General features: G+C 39.5%; 2 protein-coding genes across 2 annotated transcripts; both read left to right on the top strand.

Moving 5' to 3' along the window:
• The first annotated feature begins 216 nt into the window (after positions 1–216).
• Positions 217–6,046, top strand: LOC110687293. Its single transcript, XM_021863926.1, has 7 exons — positions 217–438; positions 484–580; positions 674–893; positions 1,227–1,723; positions 5,164–5,273; positions 5,375–5,407; positions 5,705–6,046. Exons 1-7 carry the CDS (start codon positions 217–219, stop codon positions 6,044–6,046), a joined length of 1,521 nt encoding a protein of 506 aa, XP_021719618.1.
• A 63-nt stretch (positions 6,047–6,109) lies between these two features.
• Positions 6,110–10,510, top strand: LOC110687302. The gene is made up of 3 exons (XM_021863938.1): positions 6,110–6,400; positions 6,488–6,632; positions 10,389–10,510. Exons 1-3 carry the CDS (start codon positions 6,110–6,112, stop codon positions 10,508–10,510), a joined length of 558 nt encoding a protein of 185 aa, XP_021719630.1.
• Positions 10,511–20,453: the final 9,943 nt, after the last annotated feature.

Here is a 20,453-nt window from a genome sequence, read left to right on the forward strand (position 1 = left end):
CGATGATTTCTATTTATAGTTATTATTAATAAAGAAAGAGTTTGAGTTTCCGCTGCAAAGTATTGGTTTTGGTTAGTTGTTTGAGTAGCCTTCCGTAATCACGCAGCGGTAATACGCCTAAGTCTATCTCTACGGTATAATTATACGTATTATAGTAGTATTTCCATAGAGGGAGATTTGGGGTGTTACATTGAATCAATGCTAGCACATAATAAAATGATAGATACTCAAATTGCGCAACTTTCCTCTACCCTGCAAAATTGCCAACCAGGAGCCTTGCCAGCACAGCCAGTGCAACCTATAGATCACGCGAATGAAATTACTTTTAGAAGTGATTCAAATAATGATGGGCCCCCTATGCCCAAAGATGATGAACCTATAATTACAAAAATTGCTAATCCTGATTTTGTTATACCAAATACTGTTGTTACTAGCCTTGTAGGGCCCTAAGGTAAAACTAACTCTTCTAATAATACTTTGCAGGGTAAAACTCAAGATAAGGCTAGAGATGTGCATAGCCCTGCTATCAAAATTCCATTCTCAAATAGACACCTAAATAATAAGTTGGATAAGCAGTTTGGTAAGTTCCTAGAGGTTGTTAAGAATTTGCAGGTAACAGTTCCTTTCACAAATTTAATTACACAGGTTCCTGCATATGCTAAATTTATGAAAGATATTTTGACTAGGAAGAGAGCCTTTAATGTGGTAGAGACTGTAGCTTTTACTGAAGAATGTATTGCACTACTACAAAATAAGTCTCCACCTAAGTTAAAGGATCCCGGTAGTTTTTCTGTACTTGGCCATATTAGTAATATTTTCATTGATAAAGCATTGTGTGATTTGGGTGCTAATGTTAGTGTCATGCCTTCATTTGTGTGCTCAAAGCTTAATATGTGAGATTTAAAAGTTACCAATATAACTCTACAAATGGCCGACCGTTCTATTAAATACTCCTTAGGTGTTTTAGAGGATGTCCCCGTCAGAGTCGGTAAAATTTTTATTCTTGTTGACTTTATTGTTCTTAACATGGAGGAAGATACACAAATTCCTATTAGGTAGACCTTTTCTTCATACTGCATGGCCATAATTGATGTTAAAAATGGAAAACTCACTCTTTCTATAGGGGATGATAACATCACCTTTTATTTAGGGAGAGTCATGAAATGACCTATGCTAGAGGAAAAATGTTGCACTATTGATGTTATTGATATTATATGCCATGATAGCTTACCCCAGGTTCTCACCCGAGATCCCTTGGAGGAAGTACAATGTTGTGATCTTAATGCAGGGGATGTTGACATATGGAGTAGAGAGGTGGATGTAATTGAGCAAGCTCTAGCAAATGAGCAACTTAGCCCTGATGAGAATGATAAAGTAGAAAATTTAATACAGGAATCGTACTCTGTAGAGGTAAAGAAATTTGAACTTAAACCTATTCCTTCGCCTTTGAAATATATATTTCTTGATGAGCAGGAATTGCACCCCGTGATCATTAGTACTGCATTCGATGATTCCCAGATTTCCCAACTCCTAGAGGTTCTAAGAACCCATAAGAGGGCAATCGGGTACAATATTGATGATCTAAAGGGTATTAGCTCTGACTTTTGTATGCACGAGATACACCTAGAAGACAATCACAAGCCATGTATTCAACCACAAAGGAGGTTGAATCCTAACATGCAGGAAGTTGTCAAAAAGGAGGTCATGAAGCTACTTGATGCAGGTATTATTTATCCTATCTCTAACTCAAAGTGGGTAAGTCCTGTGCAGGTAGTTCCTAAAAAAGGTGGGATGACAGTGATTAAAAATGATAAAAATGAATTGATTGCCACTAGAACTGTAACAGGGTGGCGTATGTGCATTGATTATCGTTTATTAAATACCGCCACTAAGAAGGATCATTTCCCCCTTCCCTTTATTGACCAAATGTTGGAAAGGTTAGCTAACCATAAATTTTTCTGTTATTTGGATGGGTATTCGGGATTCTTTCAAATTCCAACTCACCCTGAAGATCAAGAGAAAACCACATTTACATGTCCCTATGGTACTTTTGCTTATCGTAGGATGCCCTTTGGATTATGTAATGCACCTGCTACTTTTCAACGTTGTATGATGAGAATCTTTTCTGAATTCATAGAATCTACTATGGAAGTCTTTATGGATGATTTTAGTGTGTATGGCTCTTCATTTGATGTTTGTTTAGCTAATCTCACTAAAATTCTGAAAAGGTGCTAAGAATGCAAATTGGTTTTAAATTAAGAAAAGTGTCACTTTATGGTGACATAAGGTGTAGTCCTAGGTCACATTATTTCTGATAAGGGTATACTAGTAGACAAAGCAAAGGAAGAAGGGATTGAGTAATTACCCCCACCAGTGAATGTTAAAGGGTTAAGGAGTTTCCTTGGTCATGCAGGATTCTATTGTTGCTTCAAGGATTTTTCGAATATTGCTAAACCACTAACTCTATAACCCGGATTTTTTAAACATATTTTCTAATTAATTAATTATTATTTTCTAAAAAGGGTATGTAAGTAATTTATTTTAATATTTGAATTTTGGAGCCAAAATGATATTTGAATTTTGGCGCCAAACGTATTTTAAAAGTTAATTATTATTTTGGATTTTGGATAAGATTTATTATCCATTTATTTTATTTTAAAAATTGGATTATTTATATATATTTGGATATTTTAATTAAGCAAAAATTATATTTTATTATTTAAATTATGAGGTCCGAAAATTCCCATTAATTGGCTATTAATTTCGGATAATCCTAGTGCGGAAAATCTGATTTTCTTAGTTAATTTATTTAGTGAATAATTGGTATTCTCTTAATTAATTATTTTATACAATATATATTATTTACACAATTATTTTTAATCCTTAAATCTAGCAAATAACTTCCTAAAATATACTAATGAGGTCCAAAAATTTGAGCTATGGGAAGCTCAAAATATTTGGCCCTCGCTCTTGGTTGATTTTTGGGGGGAATTATTTTGGTAATTTGTATTTTTAATTATCTTCCTCAAAATTATTATTTTCCTTAATTTTTATTTTCCATCTCCTAAATATTTGATCATCTTATTTCACTACCTTATTTAATCCTTGATTATTCCCTAAGTAAACCTCTTTTGCCATATTATTTTTCATGACAACACACTTTCCTTAAATTAATTATTCTTAGTCACCTTAATATTAAAACTTTCCATAGTTCCTTAATTCTCTTCCCCAAGTAATTCCTTAATTCTTTTTACCATAATTCTTCCTACATTCTCCTACCATAATTATTGCATGAGCTATCCTATAAATACCCATTGATTCATGGCTAAACACTCACACCAAATTCTCTAATTCTGTCTTAATCTCTCATTAATTTTTTCTTCTTTTTCTAGTTCTTGCGTCGCCATCACCACCAATCACCTTGGCCACCATCTCCACCGTCGGCTTCCACCTGCCGCTGACTACCATCGCCGACCACAACCCCAGCAGCCGCCAGCTGCTGCCACCTCTCTTCTCCTCTTTTTCTTGGTTTTCTACCTTTTCTTCTTTTCTTCTCTTATTTAATTAATTATTATTATTATGGGGTATTTATAAAAATTATTATGAGTAGTTTTAATTAAATTAAATCAGCTTTTTATTCATATTTATGAAAAATAATTTATAAGGTTCATGCATATATAGTTGGGGGTTTTTAATTTAATTGTGGTGATTATTTGTTAACCTTATATTAATTAAGGTTATATTTATTTGTAGGGTGTGTTTGATCCAAGTTCTTGAAGTTTCTTTGTGTGTGCTAAGCAAGGACCAAATGTACGTTTAGGTGGCTAGATACCTTTGAATTGGTTGGATTGAATGAGCATGTTATACATGACTTTTTTTTAATGATGATTGAAGTAAATTGAATTGAATTATGACTTATGACTTATGAAATAAAAGCATGTTTAAATTAGTAGTTTTGATAAATAAATTGGAGGATTGATTTTATATCATGTTTTGACTTATAAAATTATTATTTATCATGTTTTAAAGGTTTGATTTTAAAAGCTTGTTGAATTTAATTAAAAAGGAGTTTGAGTTATTTATTGGAATAATTGAGTTAAAGAGGTTTATTGAATTTTTTAAAAAGCTTTACAAGCATAATTATTATATTAATCCCACTATGCAGATTCATTGAAGACTATGGACTTTGTATGACCTAGTCTTTCTCCAAGAATATCCTCGAAATAGTAGGAGACTAGCTTGGGGTGTGTGCACACTTAGAGAGGAGATGAGTTTTCAAAATAATTGATTTTATTATTGATTATTATTGAGTTATTGGAATTGTTTTGAGAATGTTGAGAATTGGTTTTGAATCATGAGTTTTGGAATTCATCGGATTAATTATTAGAATTGGTTTTAAAAGCATGGTTCCAAATAAATTGAATTTACTTATCTTGCACTTATCCTACTTAGCATATTTTACTAATCCGTATTTTTTATTTGTATTGGTTCGCCCTGTTTACCGTAATGGTAAGCAGTGTTGACTAATTTCAGGTTGAGTCAAGAATTGAGTATATGAGTCCCGAGAATGTTCTTCACCTAGAATTAGGATTTTTGGTCTTGGTTTTTATTTTGAGTACTCATGACGATGATTTCTATTTATAGTTATTATTAATAAAGAAAGAGTTTGAGTTTCCGCTGCAAAGTATTGGTTTTGGTTAGTTGTTTGAGTAGCCTTGCGTAATCACGCAGCGGTAATACGACTAAGTCTATCTCTATGGTATAGTTATACGTATTATACTAGCATTTCCATAGAGGGAGATTTAGGGGTGTTACAAACTCAGCTTTTACTCAAGGATGCCCCATTTGATTTTACTCACGAGTGTTTTGAGTTTTTTAACATGATTATGATGGCTTTAATATCGGCCCCCTATTATATGTGCTCCTGATTGGAACCTTCCATTCGAGATCATGTGTGACGCCAGTGATTTTGCAATAGGAGTCGTGCTAGGACTAAGGAATAACAAAGTTTTTCATGCTAGTTATTAAGCAAGTAAAACTTTGGATGAAGCTCAAGTAAACTATGCCACCACAGAGAAGGAGTTTCTTGCTGTGATTTATGCCTTAGAAAAATTTAGATCATACTTGGTTGGTTCTAAAATTATTGTTTTACTGACCATGCAGCATTGAAATATCTCATTGCCAAGGCAGAGACCAAGCCTAGACTTCTCCGTTGGGTACTTTCGCTCCAAGACATTGACATTGAAATTAGAGACAAAAAGGGAGTGAAAAATGTAGTTGCAGATCACTTGTGATCACGTATGATGGAGGTAAGGACTCTACACCTATTGATGATTCCTTTCCTGACGATAATCTCCTTGTAGTTGTATCTCAGGGACCTTGGTATGTCGATTATGCCAATTATTTGGTAAGCAGTATACTACCTCCAAATATGTCCTATCAACAAAAGAAAAAGTTTCTCCACGATGTTAAATATTATTTTTGGGATGATCCTTTTTTGTTTCGTGAGTGTGCAGATGGATTATATCGTAGGTATGTCCCCGAATGGGAAGTGAATGGCATCCTACAACGTTTCCACAACTCTCCATATGGTGGGCATCATTGCCCTTCTAGAACCGAAGCCAAGATCAATGAATTAGGCTTCTTTTGGCCTACTATGTTCAAGGATGTGCGATTATTCATAATGTCTTGTGATTCTTGCTAGAGGATTGGCAATATTTCAAGGAGGCACGAGATGCCCCAAACTAGAATACTTGAAGTTGAAATTTTTGATGTTTGGGGTATTGACTATATAGGACCGTTCCCATCTTCCAATGGGATTTGTTACATACTCGTGGCCGTTGATTATGTGTCCAAATGGGTCGAGGCCATTGCTTCACCAACAAATGATGTCAAATTGGTCATTAAACTTTTCAAGAAGACCATATTTCCAAGATTTGGTGTCCCGCGAGCTATCATTAGTGATGGAGGTTCTCACTTCCATGAAAGACAGTTGGATAACCTTCTAAAGAAGTGTGGAGTCTACCACAGGACCGGGCTTAGTTAGAATCCCTAAACAAGTGGTCAAGTTGAGGTCTCTAATCAAGAAATCAAATCAATTTTAGAAAAAATGGTAGCTAAGTCAAGGATAGATTGGAGCATGAAGCTAGATGACACACTTTGGGCTTATAGGACCGCATTCAAAACACCAATTGGCACCTCTCCTTATAGGCTAGTGTACGATAAAGCATGTCATCTTCCCGTGGAATTGGAGTACAAAGCTTTTTGGGCAATCAAGGAGCTTAACATGGATCCTAAGGTCGCGAGAGAGAAAAGACTTCTCCAACTTAATGAGTTAGATGAGTTTAGATTGTCCGCTTATGACAGTGCGCGAATTATCGAAGGAGAAGACCAAGATGTGGCATGACAAGAAGATCCTACCATGAGATTCACACCGGGAGATAAGGTTCTACTTTTTAACTCTAAACTTAAGCTCTTCCCAGGATAGTTAAGGTCTAGGTGGTCGGGTCCCTTTACTGTCACTAAGGAGAATAAATTTGGTTTGGTTGAGCTTTTGAATGATAAAGGTGAAGAATTCAAGGTCAATGGTCAACAATTGAAGGTGTACCATGAAGGAGCTACCGTTATAAACGGTACAAAAGGTCGTGCGGGACCTTTGTAAACTAACGTTTGCGGGAGGCAACCCGTATTTTATGCTTTCTATACTAGTTTTTTTTTTTTTTTTTTTTTTTTTTTTTTAAGAGAGGTGAGTAGAGTGTGAATTTTGCATGTGTGAAGTAAGTTGTGCTGGTTTTGAGCCATGAAGTAAGGGGAATTAAAGAGAAATAAAGCTAAGTTCGGACTGCGTAGTGGCCCAATCGGGCGGAGCTCGCCCGATCGGGTGCGCAAGTGAGGTTCCAAAATGCAAAATTCACGCCTGATTCGGCGCGCTTATGAACGAAGATCGAGCTGCAATTTCGCACGATCGGGCGAGTCTACCCGACCGGGCATGCAAGGAGAAGAAATTTTCAAGCTGACAACCGCCCGATTGCGCAACGCCGCCCGACCGGGCGCGCAAGTAGACGAACGAAAATCAAGGGAGCTCTCCCGATTAGGCGCATTTTTGGAGAAATCGAGTGATCTCAAAAGAAATCCCGGGCGAAGCTCGCCCGATCAGGCGAGCCATCGAGAGAAAAATTGGTGTTGAGCTTGTGCCCGATCGGGCGCGCAACTAAATAGCGAAAATAGAACTCATTCGCCCGATTGGGCGCGTGTTTTATCCGGAGGCTTCTTACTTTCCTTTTTTGATTTCTTTCACTTTCTTCTTTCTTTCAACTCTTTCATCTTCACTTTCTCTCTCCAAACTCCATTTTCAAACCTTCAAACCTAACTTCTAATCAAGATCTCTTCCAAATTCCTCATAAATCCTCAAAAATTTTACCATATTTTGAATCCTCTAACCTTCCTCTACATTTCCCACCTAATTTATCTTTGTTTTCTCTAATTTTTAGGAAACCCTAGAGAGAGAAAATCTCAAGTTCATCCAAATCAACAAGCTAATGGCTTCAAAGAGATCCAGGGGGCAAAGAGGAGAGCAACCAAGACAACCACCGGTGCCCATGGTCAATCCGGAGCTTCAAATCCAAGGATGGGAAGAGGTGGTGGTTACTAGCCTTGAACAAAAGCAAAGGATGCTAAATCTCATCAATCGGCAAGTAATCGCTACCCATTTTGTTCATCATCCTACTTTGATTACTTTAGAATAGATAAGCAAGTAGAGAAATTGTTTAAGGGAATTGGCATGACTATTTTCTTTGATATGCATTGTGATACCTATGATTTTCTAACGATAGAGTTTATTTCTACTTTTAGTTTGATAAAATCGAAATCAAATGTTTTTCATGTTCAATTTTGTTTGCTAAACAATGATGTGCAGTTGTCTTTAAAAGATTTTGGTAAATTGTTTGAATTAAAGTCGATAGACCACCCACTTCACCTAAGGATTTTAATGGTGAGGTATACATGGCCCTTACGAGGGAGATTCTAGAAAATCTCCAACATGCCAAAGCCACTATTATCCACCACCCCGTGCCAAAGTTTTGGCAACGATTTGTAGGCCTCACAATCTTTGGGAGGCATGAGCCGGCTAATGTTAGGGGGGATGAACTAGAACTCCTAGCCTCCTATTTGAAATCCGAGTGTGTGAAGCTTAACATCCCATTAAAAATGGCCCAACATTTTCAACGTAATGCTAAGGCTTCCGAAACCTTGAGGGCGAGAACCCCTATTTACTATGGTGGGTTAGTAACCCACATTGCGGTTAAGTTGATGGGATTTGAGCCTAATGACCATAGGAAGGTTGATGGGAGCACCTTGATGGACCTAAACTACTTAGGGGGGGCTTAATTGGGTTCAACCCACCCATGGTGTGAGTCGGCCAAATGAGTTATGGTGGATAGTTCATAGAGAACCGAATAGGATAGACCGAGCTTTCAAATTGCCCAACTCTGCTATGACTAAGTTTGATAGGGGTAAGACATCCTACACCTATGTTATTGACATTGAAGGGGAAGCTCGGGAAGCCCCTCAACCTCCACCACAATTCTAACCTCAACCCCCACCATTTGACCCCCAACCCCAACCTTATATGCAAGATATCCCTTCCTCTTCTCATGACTATAACATTAATCCTAATGCACCATATGACTTTTTGGCTTTTAGGGGCCAACTTGATAGGATCGAGAGAGGGCAAGGAAGGGTAGAAGTAATGGTTTAATCCCTTGGCACAAGGGTGGGGTCCCTTGATAGAAGGGTAGGGTATGTTGAGCGAAACCTAGGGAGGGGTTTATATCCCATTTATGATGATTATGCACGCCGAGGTGATATCCCACCTGAAGCAATGTTTCCTAATTGGTTTCAACCTCCCCAAGGAGGATACACCGCCCCAAATGTTTTTTGGGTTTCGTAGTGTCCGACACTACGCGGAATGAAACCATCCCAAACTTCACACACAAATTAAAGTAACTAAACATGCATATTAATTAATTAACAAGGAGAGAGAAAGAAGAAAAGATAATCTTACCCTTGACGTGTGCTTCGCTCTTTCTAAGAGCTCGTACTTGAAAGTGTAAAGCTCCGCAAATGCGCAAGCCTCCTACAGCTCTCACCCTCGAGACCCGACCCCAACGATCCCTACCCCGAAGCTTAGTCGGGGCTAGACCAAAAGAATTTAGAGTATTATAACTAAGGTATTCTCTTCTTGAAGATCCCTTAAAGTTCACGACTCAAGTGCCCCTTCCCAATGCTAAATGATTGGTACTTATAGGGAAGGGAGCTCTTGAATTCCAATCTCCCATCAATGTGGGAGAGTTATTAAGATGAATTTTATTCAATTTATTTTAATTCAAAAACAAATTGAAATGCAAATGAATCATCAAACAACAAGTGTCAAGTAGAGAGCAAGGGGTTAGGTGAGGACCACAAGGGGTTGACCACCCTCCCCTTGATCCCCAAGTTAACCCTCAACCAAGCTCCCACACGCACGCACATGTTGGCACACGCACATGCTGGCTGGCAGACTGGCTGGCGCTAAGCACCATGGCCAGGCCTGCCGGCCGGGCTGCATATGCCTACGCACAGCAAGCAGGCCACACACGCCATGCGGGCTGCTGCTGCTGCGTTGCTTATTCTTATGTTAGGCGTTGCCCAGCACGCAAGCACGCATAGCCCATAGCACACGCACGCATGGCGTGCTGCTATGCTTGCGGTTGAGTGCGAGGCCAAGCACACTAGAACGCTAGCACGCATGATGCGCCAGCTGCTAGCATCCGTGCGACTAGGTGCACCAGCCCCACAAGCATGCTCGGCTAGCAAGCCTAGCACGCACATGCATTCTTGGCTTGCGGCACAACCATGCGATGCAGTTGGTGCCCTATGCTAACCTAACCTTCGCATGGCTAGGCCAATGCGAAGTTACGACTTAGCTTAAACTTTGTCGTTTGCTTGATTTCTCTTCTCGTCAAATTCTAAATTCGACTCGACTTACGACGCTCGGTTTTGACACTCTAAGCTCGATATCCGACGTCTTGTTTGTAATACTTTAATGACTCATTTAATCCTTCAGATTAATTTGTGGTTTCGGTTCGGTTACTTGATTGGGTGTGACCCAAAGGGCTCAGTCAAGATTAAGCTGTAATATTAATTATACATTAATATTACCGATCGGAAGCGGCCTCCTACTAGGCATTCCGATCACTTGACCTCACTGAATAATTAGCTTTCTAATAATTCCGAACCCTCTATCGGAATAATACACTTGTTCGAAGGACACTACACCTTTCCTTTCAATGTTTATGGTTCTTATGTGGACTATTCATCTATTCATGGTTATGGGGCCGATGTTCATTTAGGAGGGTTAGGTGGGAATGTGGATCCTAACTATTTTGCAGGTGGTTTGGGTCATGGAGGTGCCGGTTCTAGCCATGGAGGTGGTGGTGGCTATGCTAGGATGGATGATGATGATGATGAGTAGCTATTCATAGCTACACTCCTAAGTTAATGAGGGCATTCCTTGATTTGGCTTGGGGGGATATAATTTTGTACATATGGTACTCTTTCTCTCTTTTCTCTTTTATTGCTTTCTAGGTCAGTTTTTATTACTTTCAAAAAACAAAAAATGCAAAAATACGTTCCAATGAAAAGATAAATCATGCTTCCCTTTGCCCCTTGATGAAAATTGTTTGAAAAATTGTTTTGACTCTTGGTTATTGATGATGAACATTGTTGATTAGTTGGTCATGATTTGATGTTTGATTGCCTTGAAATCTTAACATGCATCAATTTTACCTAACTACTTGTGAATATAGTGCTTGACTAATTGATTTGGTAAGGAATGTGTGTTAGTTCCTAGTATGTCAATGAAGTTGAGTATTGGTCTTTCACTTTGAGTAATATTTGTATGATTCACTATTATGCACAATGAGAAGGACGAAGGCGTTTGTTCTTTTAGGTGGCCTGGCCTTCAGACGATATTTGATACATTTTTTCCCTTCTTACTACCCATGTTGTTGCTTTTTCCCTTTCTTTGTTTATTTAGCCAAATTATAAGCCGAATTAGCCCCACTGGTTACTAGTCCCAAGTTTGGCTTGGAGAAGCTAATAGCTGGTGAGGTTAGGGAGTTGTAGTGTGCACATAATTTGCATAATGTGGGTGAAAATGAGGAGTTGTTTGTTCTTATGTTATTGCGATTGGAAAAGAATTAAAAAAAAAAGCGTGTTTAAAAGTTGAAAATTTCCAATGTGAGATAAAAAGAAAAAAAAAAGAAAAAAGAGCAAAAGTAAAAAATGTTTCAATGTTCAAGTGTTCTAAGTGAAGGTTACACAAGAAAAGAAAAAAAAAACAGAAAAATATGAAAAAGAAAAAAATTTCAAGTTCAAAAGAAAAATAGGTCAAAGTTTGTTTGTTCACTCAAGTTCTATAATTTCATATTTGTATGAGTGAAATTGTAAGAGTTGGAAATATTGTTAATATTGGTTGGTTTGTTTGGGGAAATTTTGTAGATTTGAGTTGAGTTGGAGATGATTGGTCATTATTTATTTTTAACCTTGGTGTTACTAGGATTTGGCTCCCTTAAGCATGGCTTTACTCTCACTTTTTCCAAAATATTTCCTACCCTTTACCTAAGCCTTACATTACAAGCATTGAAGACCTTCCGACCTTTGTGCATATGTATGAATGTGAAATTAGTTGTTACCAATGCGAAGAATGATTTGACATATTCCGAGTTGACTACTAAGTTGAGTGTATGTCTTTTAAACACACGAGTTCGTGAGTTGGGAGGGCATTGTTCACATATAAGGGGTTGGGATAAAGAGCAATCGAGTACATCTTTTACTCGCCACATAAATGAGAGTTGAGTGCGTGAGCACTAGTCTTGAATTCTATATGCTCTTGTGGTTTTCTCTATTTGACAATTGTTAGGAAGGATTGGTAATTGGATGGATTTGAATGATTGATTTTGAGACATGTTTGTTAGATTTGCCTTGAGTTGTATTATTGGTTTGAAATGGATTTGGGGTGAAGTTTTTATTTGTTTGATTCATTACTTTGCTTAAGGACAAGCAAAGGTTTGGCTTGGGGGAGTTTGATATGTGTATTTTGTATGCTATTTTACCCCCCATCCCATAGTCATTTTTATGCATAATTGAGTTCTACGGAGCTATTTTTATTACTAATGTGTGGTTTCGAGTGTTTTGTAGAGTTGGCATTTATTTTGTAGGAAATTCCAGTTTTTGGTGATTTCTATGGTTTTCCGGCCACTACAAGATATCGGAGTCTACGATCACATTCATGACCGTCTTTTGTAACACCCTAGAAATTTCTTTCCTTTAAAATGCCTGTTTTGCTTTTTTTAAAACACGAAATAGGAAAATCTAAGACATTACTGCCACTGTGAAAATGGCTAAGGCAATTATCAAAGACACACAGCTGAAGACTCACTTTAAAAACCATTCAAAACAAGTCAACTTAAAAAGTCAAACCAAACGAAAGTAAAGTCAAACCAAAGTCAAACAAAGTTAACCTACAACTTGGATCCATTATAGGGCCCTTATCAAAACCCAAAAAAAATATTAAAACCTTTATGTTAGTCTCACAAGCAAATATATAATAATCAAAGAAAATAATACACATCACATTCTTATTGAAACTAAACAGGAATCGCTCTTCACTCATGCCCATCATGAATATGCTTCATCACCTGAAAAGCTTCTCTTTACTTTGTCCCCACTACTCGCCATTAGAAATGGGTCATCGTAGGGCCAATATAAAGACAAAGCCAAACAAACATACAAACATACAATCAGCAATGCTGAGTACATAAGCGTAAATAGTACACACAAACAGGCTTTTATCCTATCAACACACCACTTACCTTGTTACACCTATTTACTGAAAGGAATGGCGTCCTTCCAACAAGTGTATTCTTCCGATAGAGGGTTCAGAATTATTACAGAGCTAATTCTTCAGTAAGGTCAAGTGATCGGAATGCCTAGGTGGAGGCCGCTTCCGATCAGTAATATCGAGGTACAATTGATATTACAGCTTAATCTTAGCTGAACCCTACGGGTCGAACCCAATCGAATCACTAATCCGAGACGACGAATTAATCCGAAAGGATTCAATGAGTCGACAGAGTTTTACGAATACAGACGTCGGAAATCGAGCCCAGGGCGTCGAGACCGAGCGTCGCAAAATCACAATCGACAAGTATGAGCGTAGCCATAGCTAGGCTAGGCTAGCTCATCATAGGCACTAGGCGCGCCATAGCAGCCCTAGCATCATGCCTAGGCGCTGTCGCAGCCCTAGCGTGATGGCTAGGCACCATGGCTGGCTATCGCTAGCACTAGGCGCGCCAACACAGCCCTGGAATCATGTCTAGGCGCTATCGCAGCCCTAGCATGATGCTGGGCGCCATCGCAAGCCAGCAGCCCATCGCAGGCCTATGCGCATCACTAGGCGCACCATGCGTGGCCTAGGATGGTTGGGCACTATCGCAGCCCAGGCAGCATCACTAGGCGCACCATGCGTGCCCTAGGATGGCCTGGTGCCATAGCAGCCCTAGCATAGTGCTGGGCGCATGGCAAGCCACACGCACCAAGCACAGCTAGTGCTAGGCACTGGCGCATGCGTGGTGCCTGGGCGAGGCATGTGCGTGCATGGTGCACAATGTCGGGCTGATGCGAGTGGCAGTGTGTGCGAGGGGCTGGCAAGCTAGCAAGCAACGTCAAGCCAAGCATGCGTGGCTTGCTAGCAGCACGCATGCTAGGCAATGTGTGCGAGAGAGATGCGTGGTGCGCATGGTGTGGGAGTGCGGTGCGTGGCGAGAGGCCAGCATGCGTGGCTCGCTAGCACCACGCATGCTGGGCCATGCGATCAGCGATGATGCGTGGGATGCTGGCACCAGGCAGCACCAGCGCCAACACGCACCAGCAAGCATCAACGATGCTGCTGGGCTTGTGCTAGCATGCTGGGCTAGCTGGCACAACCAGCTGGCGTGCTAGCTGGCAGCTGGGCAGCAGCTTAGGGTGAGGCGGTTTGTGAGGAGAGTGGGGACCAAGGCTTTGGAAAGCCTTGGGGAGCAAGGCATTGGTCCCCCCCCCACCTCTCCATGGTCCTCGCCTAACACTCTCTCTCCTTTTGACACTTGTTGAATTGTGATTGCATTTATTTATTGATTTATTTTAGAAATAAATTAATTGGCAAATAAAACATTCTCCCACATTGGTTGGGGAATGAAAATCAAGGGATCATTTCCCTATAAATACCAAGCTTGGTATTGGGATTTGAAACAACCTTGAGTGGAATTAAATAGGCAACTCTTGAAAAGAGTAAACCTTTGATTCGTAAAACTCGTAGTTATTTTGTCCGGGTCTTGACTAACCTTCAAGACTTGGGACGCTCGAGTCGGGTCGAGGGTACGATCCGTCGGAGATCTCGTCTTTTCGGGATTTTGAAGTAAGAGCTCTTTAGGAGCGAAGCACGCTTCAAAGGTATAATTCTTGTTCTTAATCTTGTTTGATTAAGTTTATTATGCTTGTTTAATTGCTTTAATTAAGGGGCGGGTCTTGGAGGGTTTCCTTCCACGTAGTGTCGGGTCACTACAAAACCCTACAGCGGTATCGGAGCCACGCTCCTTTTTAATTTTTGCAATTATTGTTTAATTAAGGTGTTTTTAAGAATTTAATTTTCTGGTTCATGTTCATCTAATTAGATTAGATGATCGTTTTAATTATCTTTTAAAACTCGATTTTATTTTCGATTTGGCTGTTGAACCCAGATTCTGGAACTGTTTCATCCCTTTTAGGATTATCTAGAAGCCAAATTCGAACCAGAAACCCAATTTTTCTGGGGTTTTTCGTTTTTCAACGGAAATTTTAATTCTTTTTAAGCCTTGATTAATGCAAGCATTACAAGGTTAGATTAAATGCACTTTTGCATCACTAATCTACTGGTTTTAAAATATCCTTGAGCATAATAATGGAATGTTTATTAGTGCTTAAGTTGATATACCAATTTATCACATAAACTTGTTTTTCACAAATTTTGCAAATAAATTGCAATAAGGTGTGAAAACTTGTTGTGATTTTGTATTTTAAGTTCCCAAGGAATGTTAAAGTTCTAATCTTTAAATGTTTAGATGATTGGAACCCTAACCCTAAATTCCACGTTGAACAAAGTTTGGATTTTTTCATGTTTTGGTTGATTAAAATCCATTAAGTTCAATTACTTGTGAGTAAAATTTGATTAATCTTCATATTGGAAGATGTAATCTTGGTATTTTACAGAAGTATGCAAGTTGGAAAATTTTATCATTGGATGGTTAATTCATTTTTCCAACTCCCATTTGTCAAATCCATTATTAATTTGCATATTGGCAAGATTAATCTTGGACATAGCTCATTTTATTTTAAGCATAAATGTAGACCTAATTTTGTTCAAAATTGAAATTTTGGATAAATTTAGGCTTGTGCACCAAATAAAATAAATTTGTTTAAGTTAGACTTAATTTTATTTTATTTTCCCTAAAATTAATTCTAAAATATAATTTGGAATTAATTCTTGTCACACGTAAATCGAGATTAAAATCCCAAGTCATATCACGCAAATCAAGGCAAAACACCCAAGTGCCACCAAGGCTAGCCGGGCTACCTGTGGTGAGCACAAGGGTAAGCCATGATGCGGCCGTGCATGCTGTGTGGGGAGGGAGGCTGTGGTTGGGCTTGGGCAGTGGCCTTGGCTGCTGGCTGCTTGGAGGCGTTGCTGGGCAGCGTGGTAGCAAGCACCAGCAAGCCCCCACTTGCTGCCAGGCACCAGCATGCGTGCAAGCATGCGTGGTGCTGGCCAGCGTAGTGTGCTGGGCTGGGCGCAGCATGCTAGCACCAAGCGCCAGCCCAACCATCCAATGCTACTGTGCGTGTGTTGCGTGAGCTGCTGCTGGACTTGTGCTGCTGCTGGGCAGCGAGGCAGCAAGCCCCAGCCAGCACACACTGCTTAGCAGCCTTGGTGCGCCATGCATCATAGGCCAAGGCCATGGTGCGCACCCACCAAAAGTTGTGTTGGGTGATTTTGCTTAATATTTGAGCTATAATTTTGCAAATTTTTTCCGTGTTATTAAGTTTTAAATTAATTATTTCAACGAGGCTAAAAACCTCGATTTTCAATTTTGCAAAATTTTGACAAATTACGGGTTATGCCGACTTAATTAATCGAATTAATTAAGTACGGATGCGGAATTTAGTGGGAGCTTAATTAAATGCGTTAGCTTTTGCGTTTAGAAATAATGGATTAAACCACTTTGACTAGTTTTAATTAGGCGCGTTAATTGGATTAACGACCTAAGTTAGTTACTAGTTGTGCGTGTTTAATTATGTATTTCGTAAAATTGCATGGGTCGTTCACAAATAGTGAACGGGTGAATGAAAGATTGCTTTCAAAACAGGTTCTTTGAAAATGGCAACTAGTGGGGCCCGACTAGGATAGAAAATACGGACTGCGCTCCGTTATGTATTTTTGTAAATCTAAATACGGTCTGCGAACCATTAAGTATTTTTGTACTATTAGATTAATCTTAGTCGTTCTAGCTAGCTTCTTTTATTTCTTTTTGGCCAAGATGTCTCAAGACGGCGTTTCGACGAAGACGAGCCAAGATGAAGACCCATGGAAATTGAAGATTTCAAGGGGTCATGCTAGTTGCCAAATGCATCTATTTTATGCCTTTTATATATTGTTATTATATATGATTGCTAGATGCATGTCTAGGATTTCTATTATGTTGCGATGATTAGTTAAGTTCACTTAAATCAACCAACATAGAAACCCAAGGTCCCTTAATAATATTGAGCTAAAATTTGTCGTTCCAAGAACAACACTTACCGAACTAATGCGCGTACATGATGGATTACGCCAAAGCGAGGCATCACTACTTCCCTAGGAACGTAAGGTATACTAGGTATACAAGTTGTCTTGGTTAAGCTCAACGATATTAGTAAGGAGTCCTTAGATGTCGTGGCAAAAGTGATAAAATGTCAGGAATGTATTAGACGTGACATTTTATCAAACCGAGAGTAGCTTGGAGCTATTAGCAATTGGATCGGATCGAAGTGGCGAATATTTGAGCCATGAATTCGATGATCACTTGAAAGAAAATGGCATTCTTTCAAAGTTGACACCTCCCGGAACTCCTCAATGGAACGGAGTGTCCGAACGGAGGAATCGGACCTTGTTAGACATGGTTCGGTCAATGATGGGTCTTAGTGAACTCCCTATCTCGTTCTGGGGACATGCGCTACAAACAGCAGCACTAACACTGAATAGAGCTCCGTCAAAAGCTGTTGAAAAGACTCCATATGAATTATGGACTAAGAAACCTCCTAGGTTGTCTTTTCTCAAGATTTGGGGATGCGAATCATATGTCAAGCGATTAATTTCGGACAAACTTCACCCCAAATCGGATAAGTGTTTCTTTGTGGGATATCCAAAAGAAACCAAAGGGTATTACTTCTACAATAAATCCAAGAACAAAGTGTTTGTTGCTCGTGATGGTGTCTTTTTGGAGAAGGATCACCTTTCCAAAATGACAAGTGGGAGGAAAATCAAACTCGATGAAGTTCGAGAGGACGAGCAACAATGTCAACCTGACAAAACTGACAATCTAGATACTTTGGAAGCATCTAAGAAGATTGGTCAGAGTCAAACAGACAATGTAAATGCTCAACCGATTACCCTACGTAGGTCGCAACGACAAAGATCTCAACCAGACAGATACCTTGGTATCGTCTTAACTGATGATCAGGACATCCTAGTCATGGATGGTGATGAGCCGACGACATACAAGCAAGCTATGACGAGCCCCAACTCTGCAAAATGGCAAGAAGCCATGAAATCCGAGATGGACTCCATGTCTGAAAATCAAGTCTGGGACTTGGTGAATTTGCCCGAGGGTTATATACCCATTGGTTGCAAATGGATCTTCAAAGTGAAGACAGACAAAGATGGAAATGTATCGATATACAAAGCTAGACTAGTGGCAAAAGGTTATAGACAAGTCCACGGGATTGACTATGACGAAATTTTTTCACCAGTTGCAATGCTAAAGTCCGTCCGGATCATCCTAGCGATTGCTGCATATTACGATTACGAAATATGGCAAATGGATGTCAAAACCGCCTTCCTTAATGGGATTTTGGAAGAAACTGTGTATATGACACAGCCAGAAGGTTTTGTCGATCCATGCAACGCTGGAAAGGTTTGCAAGCTGAAAAAGTCCATTTATGGACTAAAGCAAGCCAGCAGAAGTTGGAATCTGCGATTTGATGAAGCCATTAGCAAATTTGGTTTTATCAAGAATCCAGATGAGTCTTGTGTATACAAGAAGGTAAGTGGGAGTGATATTGCATTCCTAGTCCTGTATGTCGATGACATACTGCTCATTGGAAACAGCACAAAATTATTGGAGTCCGTAAAGGGCTGGTTGGGAAAGTGCTTTTCAATGAAGGACTTAGGAGAGGCACAGTACATATTGGGCATCAAGATCTACAGGGATATATCTAAGAGGATGATTGGATTAAGCCAGAGTACTTACATTGATAAGGTACTGGCTCGATTCAACATGGAAAATGTCAAGAGAGGGCATTTACCCATGTCCCATGGCATAACTCTCAGCAAGAAACGGTGTCCGCAGACACCTGTTGAGCGAGAAAGAATGAATCAGATCCCATATGCTTCGCTAATCAGATCGATCATGTATTCCATGATATTTACAAGGCCGGATGTATCGTATGCCCTGAGTGCAACGAGTTGATACCAATCGAACCCAGGAAAGGCGTATTGGACTGCGGCCAAGAACATCCTTAAGTACCTGAAAAGGAACAAGGATAAATTCCTGGTGTATGGAGGCCGCAAAGAACTGGTTGTTAAAGGTTACACCGATGCTAGCTTCCAGACCGACAGAGACGACTTCAAGTCACAATCAGGGTATATATTCTGTCTGAATGGAGGAGCGTTTAGCTGGAAGAGTGCCAAGCAGAGCACCACTGCAGACTCTACAACTGAAGCCGAGTACTTGGCTACTTCGGAAGCTGCCAAGGAAGTTGTTTGGATTCGCAAGTTCAGTAGTGAACTTGGTGTTGTACCCTCAATCAAGGGACCGATAGACCTCTATTGTGATAATAATGGAGCTATCGCTCAGGCCAGGGAGCCGAGAGAACACCAGAAGGTCAAACACTTGCAAAGGCGATTTCACATGATAAGGGAATGGAAATCCAAAGGTGAAATCAGAATTTGTAAAATCGGCACGGATGATAATGTAGCCGATCCTTTGACTAAACCTTTGCCTCAAGTGAAGCACAACAAATACGTTGAGGCAATGGGAATCAAGCACATAGGAGACTGGCTTTGAAATTCCCTGTACATGTGTTTTAATTAAACGGGTTGATTTAATGTAAGACACTGTACTAAAACCATTCATTAATGGAGTAATTAATTTTTGTGCAAAATTATCATTCACTCCATTACTATTTAATTGTGGTTTAGAATTAAATAATGAGTCCATTAGATTTACGGAAATATTCAAAACAGGGTATCAAGACCATGTCTTGGATAAAGAAGCACCTGTTAAGTGAACATTGAATATTAAATCAAAAACTATCCCTAATCGAGGTCATCTAACAGATGGACGATTGATGACCGCCATAGATCAGTGTGTAGTATGATTTACAACACTGTTTCTTGTGCTGCGAGGACGTGACAGTCATAAATCATTTGCACAGGTACAATTTAGAACTGTACTGGATAAGACCTATGAGAGTACTTTAAGAAAATTTAAATTTTGTCATAATTACATTTCTCATTATGATTATCGGAACTTATTTCCTCCGACCATGAGTAATGTGAAGTTTTCTTGTTTGAGTACTAGACTCTTTGATGTTTCCAAACGTCTGCCGTAACTGGGGATCATAACGGGAACACTTGGGAGTCTATATCCTCTTATTAAGAAGAACTTACAATACAAGACTGGGATTGTCCCCCTACTAACAATAGGGAAAATGTTTTGTTGTTTAAAAGGCCGCTCGAAGAGTGAGACTGTGAAAATGCATGGCCATGCTCATATGGATTTTAGAAATCATTTGCTTATTGACAGTCGAACTCGGAGATCGAGAAACACTTCTGAATGTAATAAGGATGACAAAGAATCTTACCTTATAGTTCACGAAGAAACATTAAGAGACAAAGGAAATGAGCTATACACAATATGCACACTTGTCCGGAAGGACAAGTGGGAGATTGAAAGGAATGGCGTCCTTCCAACAAGTGTATTCTTCCGATAGAGGGTTCAGAATTATTACAAAGCTAATTCTTCAGTAAGGTCAAGTGATCGGAATGACTAGGTGGAGGCCGCTTCCAATCAGTAGTATCG

Source organism: Chenopodium quinoa, unplaced genomic scaffold (genome assembly GCF_001683475.1).
Source record: "Chenopodium quinoa cultivar QQ74 unplaced genomic scaffold, ASM168347v1, whole genome shotgun sequence".
Classification (NCBI taxonomy): domain Eukaryota; kingdom Viridiplantae; phylum Streptophyta; class Magnoliopsida; order Caryophyllales; family Amaranthaceae; genus Chenopodium; species Chenopodium quinoa.

Coding starts and splice junctions, on each gene's coding strand:
- LOC110687293 (XM_021863926.1), top strand. CDS start 217: ATGATAGATACTCAAATTGCGCAACTTTCCTCTACCCTGCAAAATTGC. Junction 439..483: donor ATACTGTTGTTACTAGCCTT/GTAGGGCCCTAA, acceptor AATACTTTGCAG/GGTAAAACTCAAGATAAGGC. Junction 5,408..5,704: donor TCGATTATGCCAATTATTTG/GTAAGCAGTATA, acceptor GATTCTTGCTAG/AGGATTGGCAATATTTCAAG.
- LOC110687302 (XM_021863938.1), top strand. CDS start 6,110: ATGGTAGCTAAGTCAAGGATAGATTGGAGCATGAAGCTAGATGACACA. Junction 6,401..6,487: donor AAGGAGAAGACCAAGATGTG/GCATGACAAGAA, acceptor TTCCCAGGATAG/TTAAGGTCTAGGTGGTCGGG. Junction 6,633..10,388: donor AGGAGCTACCGTTATAAACG/GTACAAAAGGTC, acceptor ATGTTCATTTAG/GAGGGTTAGGTGGGAATGTG.